The sequence below is a fragment of the Lactuca serriola genome, chromosome 4, assembly GCF_051521515.1.
Source record: "Lactuca serriola cultivar US96UC23 chromosome 4, Lser_US96UC23_V15, whole genome shotgun sequence".
NCBI lineage: Eukaryota > Viridiplantae > Streptophyta > Magnoliopsida > Asterales > Asteraceae > Lactuca > Lactuca serriola.
The window spans coordinates 268705223-268713382 of NC_136411.1; the positions used below are offsets into that span (position 1 = coordinate 268705223).

Consider the following 8160-nt stretch of genomic DNA (forward strand, 5'->3'; position numbering starts at 1 on the left):
GCCTAAAATACTCCTATATCATTTTAATGGTATGAACTTGGTAAGTTTTAAACTTGTTGTTATTTTATGACTTAATTGCAAAAATGGTCCTAGTAGTATGCAATTTTTTAGGGTTTTGGTCCAAACCATGAGTTTTTTGGTTTTGTCGTCCTTTTGGACTGGTTTGTTTGTGAAAATGGTCCCTCTACTTAACACCTGTTAAAAAGAATCCGTTAACCCTCATGTGCCTTGCACGTGAGGGTATTTCTGTCTTTTTACTTATAGGGACCATTTTCTGCATACGGAAAAATAAAACATCCTTTATATATTTCTTCCCTAACGTTCTTAACTGTTCTTCCCCATCGGCTATTTTCTTCCATTTCTCCTTCCTGACTTGCAATCGAACAATGGATGTTTGTTTTGTGGAAAGCTCGCTTTGGTGAAAACGTCTTGGACACCATTGAATACTGGAAGGAGGTTTTATGCTTTCCCTACTAAGGATTCTGTTTGTGGGTTTATCGGGTGGGTTGACCCGCCTATATGTGCTAGGAGTAAAACCATCATACCTGGTCTTCTAAGAAACATAAATACGTTGGAGGAAAGATGTAATGGGCTGCTAAGAAGTATCAACATGTTATAGGAACAATGCAATGGACTTTTCAGCAGGAACAACATGCTGGAGGCAAGGTGTGACGCATGGAAGGATGAAGGTTTCAAGCTGAAGATGTATTTATGTGCAAGCTGGTTTATGTTTGTGATTGTTATCTTTAGTATTTGGTCTAAGTAAGGGATAGGGTTAGACAAATGTGGGGGGGTTTTTGTTGATAAAGTGATGCAGGCTAAAAATGGTATAATTTTGTTGTAAGTTGACTTCATCATGTTTGTAATGAATTCCAATGTTGTTAATCATTTAAATGATATTCAAGTGTGAAAATGTGTTCAAAATGTGTATCAATTGTCAAATATAAGCACATAAATAGAACCAAAATGTAACAAAAGTACATTACCAAAATATGTGTCATAAATTGACAAAACTGCACATTCCATTAACCACATGAGTAGAACCAAAAACCATTACCAAATTAAGCATACAAGTGTCTATGCACCATACAGAACCACATCATCAAACCATAACTAAAGTTTTCAAAAACAAATAGTTTTTAACAACAAGCAACTAAATAGTCATTGCACCACAACAAACAACCAAAATTACTTCTTGGATTGATTCCCACCTTGCCCTTTACAGGTCCTATAGTTGTGTCCCTTATTCTTGCATTTGCTACAAGTAACACTGATATGTTTTCTTGATAGCTTCTACACTCCATCATTTGTTAGCCCTTGGGAATCTTCTCCTTGCATCTCATTGACCCCATCACCTTGACTTGTCTTCTGCCTTTTGCTTAACCTTTCACCCTCACTTTTTCTTCTTTTTTTCTTAGGCATTCCCACATGAGTGCGATGTGGAGAAGGGATTAGCTTTGTTGGACAATTACTTTTATGCCACATGGGTCTCCCTTTAATTGGTTCCACCTTAAATGAATAAGCTTTTTTCCATGTCTCTATCCAATACACCTTGTGTACCCACTTGTTAATGTCAAGCTCAGCCTCAGGGTCTTTGCTCATTTCATTCAGAGTTGCAATTGCATGCTTGCAAGGTATTCCCATTAATTCCCACTTTCTGCAAGTGCAAGTTTGGTTCCTAACGTCCACCACATGCTGATCTTGCAATGCTCCAGTGACTTGATACTTGTTTGCCCCATTCCACCTAGCAATATATTGTGAAGCACCTTTTTTCCTTGCATCTAGGATGTCTGTTGCTATAGGTGTTAGTGGACCTTTAGCCTTCTTCATTGCCTTCATGACATTGCATATCCTCTTCATTAGATACACCTTAATAAAATCTAAACATGAAATTACAGGTTTGTCCCTACCTTTCTCTATCTTCCCATTAAACACTTCACACATGTTTGAAATCAACATATCAGAAACAGCTCTTCCTCCACATTACAATAACATATAATTAATGTTGATAAATAAATGAAACACATAATCATTACCATATATATGCAAACATATACAATTACACGAGAAATGACTCCTTGCCCAATGTACAGGAGGAATCTGCTTCAACCATTGACATGCCTCCTTATCATACTCACTAAACTCCTTCATCAAATGCTCAAACTCAGGAATGGTGGTTGCTGATGCACACCTCCATAAATGGTCCCTGTACTCCATTTGCCCCCACTTCTTTCTCATATTGTCATGAATATGTCTAATAAAATATCTATGCTCAGCATTGGGAAACAATTGATCAACTGCAATTTGTAATCCCTACATGACTTAACAGACAATAATTAGAATTAACTCCTTGGTAAAAAAACACAATCTAAATGATCAATTGATAAACTGCAATTTACCTTTTGCCTGTCACTTATGAAAGTATAGTTTGAGTTGCTCCCAAGCTCCAAGTTATCCCCCAAGGTTTTCTAAAAACCACTTCCAGCTAGCTGTGTTTTCAGACTCAATAGTTGCATAGGCCAATGGATAAATTCCATTGTTGGAATCTAGACCAACTGCAGTAAGAACCTGACCAGGGAATGGGCCTTTCACGAAGGCACCATCTGAACCTACTAAGTCTCTAAGACATACCTTGAAGCCTTTTTTCAGTGGACCCAAGCATACATAAATCCTTCTAAACTGCCTTGTTGTGGATGCGGGGTTGCCATTAGGACACACATCTATTTTGACTGTTATGTCTGGGTTTGTAGCTTGAAGTTCAAGAGTATAGTCCCTCAACAATTCAAACTGCTTTTATAGTCCCCAGTTACATGCTTTCTTACCATATCTTTTGCCCTAAACACCTTACCCATCGAAATACCCACCTGGTAGGTCTTTTGAAAGTGATCTTATATGGCTCTCAAAGGAATCTTTGGATCTACCTCAACTTGATCTATGAGTTTCTTGCATATTAAAGAAGCAGTACAAGCCCTGAGTTTTCTTGTTTGTATGCATGTATGAGTGTGGTTTAAGGTCCTTATCAACCAGTCAGATTTGGGGTTTGACCTAGATGCATGTATATACTAAACACATGTTTCTTTTTGTGTCCTTACTTCTTTGCCCTTGCTTTTTGAAGTGGTAGGTTGAGTCCCCACTTGACCTTTATTGATGACAGGTACAACTCCTCTGCATTGTGCCCTAAGCCTTTGATTGTCATTTTTTTAAAAGAATAGATTCCTTCTTGTTTCTAGTGAATGCACATCAATTAACTCCTTTAATTCTTTTTTCACTTTTATGCTTTTGTCCCACTAAGAATGACTGCATATGTACTGACCCAAGGCTGCACCTTTTTTCTTTTCCCAAATTTTTTATAAGAGCTCTTCTCTCTTTGTCTTGGTCTGATCCTTCATCCAATGATTTTAACTCCTCATTGTTGATCACTTCCATATCTTCAGGTTCATGATCATCATTAATACATTCTCCTTCAACATCACTTTCAACATTTAGACATAAGTCTGCCATGTCCACATCAACATCTTCTATATTGTTCTCCTCATCCATTATGTCATCCACTTTATCTTCATTTTCTGATTGTTTCCCATCATGATCATCACCTTCATCCGTTTCATACTCTTCATCACTCTCTTAAGATTCATCATCCCCTTCACACTCTTCAATATCCTCATCACTTCCAATTAAATTTTCCATAAGGTTATCAAAAGCTCATTATATTGTTCATCATCATTAATAGGTGGGGTGTTGTAGCATCCATCAATATGGTCATTATCATGAACCCCAATCATCTCATCCCCTATATTAGCAACATTTGAAGTAAATGGCTTGTAGCATCCTTTAACAACAGTTGCAGCCTCATGAACCTCGTTAACATCCTCATTAGTGTTTTCCTTCTCTTTTAAATCATCAATATCCTCTAAATTAAGCCTCTTGCTACATGAACCTTCCCCTCTTTTTGAATTCCCAACTCTACCCCTTCTATACTCTGGTGAGAATGCATTACTTTTAGTCCCAAAAATAATTAAAGACATGAACTCACCAATTGGCTCATCATTGACATGGTTCATATTTCTCAATGGAGATTCTACATGAACTTCAGCCTCATATTCAGCCCCTTGATCATCATTTTATGGTAATTCCTCAATGACAACTTTACCCTTTGCATTTGGAGACATGAAGTAAGTGAGTAGATTTGTATTCCCATGTTCTGTGTACACCTCAATCAACTTGTTATTTCAAATAAATTTAGAAAGATTGATAACATTCTGATCATTCCCTAAAGCTCTAAGACCAAATTGAAAGTCACCATTGGGTATCCTAAAATGGTAGTATATCACTGGCGATTCATCAGTCAATTCAATCATCCGTGGGTCAGGGTAACCTAGGTCAAGCATTATGGCATCAAGTTCATGTACAGAAAACTCATCTATGTCCACATAATCAACATAATGCACTTCACCTCCAGTATACTTTATATTAGGTAACTTAGTAAACTTCCCACCATGATGAAGCATAATACTAAACCATGACGGTGCACCCGCTACAAGTCAAATTGTACATGATAACAAAGTAAAAATTTGGCGGATTTTAGTATAAATCAAGGGTAAAATGAAATATAGGAGTGTTTAAGAAAACAGAGCAACTTACCATATAAGGATGATATATCGACAACTTCATTTTTTGGTCTGATCTACCACATTACGTACACCATTTTGACTTTAACGCATCACCTTGTCTCCTTTTGCTTCGATTAGGTTCTTTGGATAACGAAGGATGTTTTTTTGCAGGTTTAATGGAGCAGAAGGAAAAAGGAGGGAGGTGGGGAGTTGACGGGTGTTTGGGATTGTAAATGAGGGATAAAAGGTAAAAGGAAGCGTTCACATTCATATGCAAAATTGCCCCTATAAGTAAAAAGACAGAAATACCCTCACGTGCAAGGCAAATGAGGGGGTTAACGCATTCTTTTTAACGGGTGTTTAGTATAGGGACCATTCTCACAAACAAACCAGTTCAAAAGAACCACAAAACCAAAAAACTCGTGGTTTGCACCAAAACCCCAAAAAAATGCATACCACAGGGACCATTTCTACAATTTTGTCTTATCTTATAGTATTATAAAACACTCATATAGTATTTTAACTTTATGTTCTATTCTAGAAATCCTTTTTGCATAAAGAGTTAGGTAAGTTTTAAGTCTGTTGCAACACCATATCACTCCCAAACACATGTTGTTCATATCTTAAATAAATATAGTTGATTAGGCTATATTGATCCCAGATATGATTACATAACTGTCCAGGTTTGACCGCAATGTCCAACCTTTAAATACATCTATTTTGTTCTTCTTGTGATACTTATTCTAGTATGTATTTATATATATGCAAGTAGGTATACTTTCATAAAAATCTTGTCATATTCTAAAAATATACTTTTATTCAGAGCACTTCGACCCCATTGTATTTGTAGTTGTATATCTTTTATAGGTTGATAAACTTAGTTCACTATAAACAATGCTCCCCAAACCGAAACGGCGGAAACGTTCAGGGGCGGAGGACGTCATGCTCAGTATCACAACAAATGTATAATAGTAAAACAAGCAACCACAACCATTGTATAAATATTAAGGTGTTTACATTGTATTTGATTAAAAAAAGCTTTACTCCAAAAGTAAATAACAAAACAAAGACAGGAAGCTATTATGCTCCATCTTCTGAATCCCTGAGCGTGTACCTGTCTACTAGTTTCCTGAGAATACAAGTTATTTTGAAAGAGTAGATCAACATTTAAGTTGGTGAGTTCATAAGCATTTTTGTTATAAAAAGGTATACTCTAAGTTCTTTTTGGAAAAGTTCGCCAGTTCCCCCAGAAAATCCTATATTTTCTGATGTGATGGATGACAAGTAAAAATGACCCTTACAATCCCTTCTATGAGTACTTAATGAATACAAGTTATATACAATCCAGATCAAATAGACAACCGATTGTCTGAATCTTCCCTAAGCCCACAACCAAACAAGGAACAGGAAATGAGGCGGAAGTTACACATCCCATTGTTTGTTAGATCTTTAATGTATATAACCCTGGCGTGTTCATTAGGTGCTTACAGAGTTAATTGTAATAATTCTTTTATATTTGATGAAAATATTCCTTAAGAAAATCATATATTTTCTTTAGTAAAATGGTAAACACAATAGTTCCTTCTATAATCACTTAGTTTATACTCGCTGTATATAATCTAATATCGAACGGACAGTTAAATACGTCAATCTGCCCTAAGCCCACAACCAAACAAGGAGCAGAAAGTAAGGTGGAAGTCACGCATTTCACTGCCTATCGGATATTAATTATATATAACCCTGATCTATAAACTAAAGAATTATAGAATTAACCATTTAAGGTCCTCTATGTTATACAAGTTTAATAATACGAATTAAACCTTTTATAGATAAGTTTCTAGTTTCACTAACTCAATTGTGAAACATAGTTCTCAGTAATAAATGTTATTGTTTTCAGAAAGTTCAATCGAAAACCGTTTATCTTATAAGAGTGATGTTTACCATAGAAATTCCTATATTTTCTATAAAACCGACTGGTTGTCTATGTTGTTCCATGATCGAAAAGCACAAGTATAATCAATATACTTACTTCAATGATATCTAGTTTTGTAGATATGTTAAACTAAATAAAGACTCGTTTACCCTGAAAACCTGATAGGGAGATACTACCCTCCTATGATCACTTAATACATACGAGTTGTATATAACCGAGATCGAACAGATAGTTGAATGTGTGAATTTTCCCTGAGGCCACAACTAAACAAGGAACAGGAAGTAAGGCGGAACTCACACATTCCACTGTCTACCGGACTTCATTTGTATCTAACCCTATTGTATATACTGAGTAATCACATAGTTAATATCCCTTGAGATGGTTTAAGAAAAGTATATTACTACGTAAATATATCGTTGGTATCTATTGTGAGTTTTATGACCATACTAATTGGACGGGTTAAACACGACGTTCTGTAGACGTCGAAAAGAATATGACATTTGTCACCCGTAGACCTGCCGATCCCATTGTAGCTAACACCAAGGTGCAGGATAGTCAGTCCTGTATAGATCTATACACAAACTCACGCTCTCCCTCCAAGAGACTCTAGTCATAAGGGTAGACTTCCACCGGTACTTATATAAGTACTCGAAGACGTGTTTCACAAACTAGATTAACAACTTTACAAGTAATAATGCGAAAACCCTTTTTATAAATAACATATAAGTTTATATATAAGGATTCTTTTGTTCCAAGTACTATACTTATTATAGTTTAAGTTTATTTCCATGTTCTAATAAGTTTCATGTTTTAAATACAGTTCAATGATAAGACAAACATAATAAGCAATTGATATTTTTCAACACAAGATTTCCGTGTGTTATACTTGTATCCCCCCCCCCCAAAAAAAAAAAAAAAAAATTAAAAAGTTGGAAAAAGATATGGGGGTATGAACTCACCTGGAGTGAGTAACTCGATTGAAGACTGAAGTAAAGGTGTATGATTCATTAGTGAAGTCCTGAGCACAAACGGCTCCTATTAAGCATATAATAGCATATATATGTATAAAATTAGTGTATATAACAACTAAAATGTAAGGAAATAGCCTTAGGAAGTAGGGAACACTTACAATGAAGTGTTAGAAATGAAAATGAGAAGTTGAATGATGACCACGGCCTAGAGTGAAGGGTTCACGGCCTTGGGAGGGATCACGGCCTAAGAACACTTGAGTGTTCACGGCCAAGTTTGAAGGGTTCACGACCATGAACTCTTGAAGATCTTGAAGAGAAGTGTTGAATCAAGGATGGAATAAGAGGGTTTCACAAGAACAACAAGCAAGGGATGACTCACCTGGCAAGCAGAAAGCAGATATCCTTACACTTGAATCTCAAACTCGCCACCGCCTAACACGTAAGGCAAACATCTCTAATTAACACTTGAAGTCTCAACACTAATTAAAACGGCGATTACTCTTTCCCCCTCTAATCAGATAGTGGGTAAATGACCATTTTACCCCTCCATGGTCTCTGTTACCTATGTTGACCAATCCCCAAAGTCAACTGTCAACCTTGACCAGACTTGTCGAGTGCACCAACATGACTCGGCGAGTCCATGCCT

The 8160-nt window shown here is 36.3% G+C and overlaps 1 protein-coding gene across 1 annotated transcript; it reads right to left on the reverse strand.

Annotated features, from left to right (window-relative positions):
* Positions 1 to 1293: 1293 nt before the first annotated feature.
* Positions 1294 to 3540, reverse strand: LOC145099340 (uncharacterized). Its single transcript, XM_079036924.1, has 3 exons — positions 3310 to 3540; positions 2076 to 2313; positions 1294 to 1976 (listed from the first exon to the last, which is right to left on the reverse strand). Exons 1-3 carry the CDS (start codon positions 3538 to 3540, stop codon positions 1294 to 1296), a joined length of 1152 nt encoding a protein of 383 aa, XP_078893050.1.
* Positions 3541 to 8160: the final 4620 nt, after the last annotated feature.

Coding starts and splice junctions, on each gene's coding strand:
- LOC145099340 (XM_079036924.1), bottom strand. CDS start 3,540: ATGGATGAGGAGAACAATATAGAAGATGTTGATGTGGACATGGCAGAC. Junction 2,314..3,309: donor AAAGGTGCAGCCTTGGGTCA/GTACATATGCAG, acceptor TAAGTCATGTAG/GGATTACAAATTGCAGTTGA. Junction 1,977..2,075: donor TCCTGTACATTGGGCAAGGA/GTCATTTCTCGT, acceptor TGTAATGTGGAG/GAAGAGCTGTTTCTGATATG.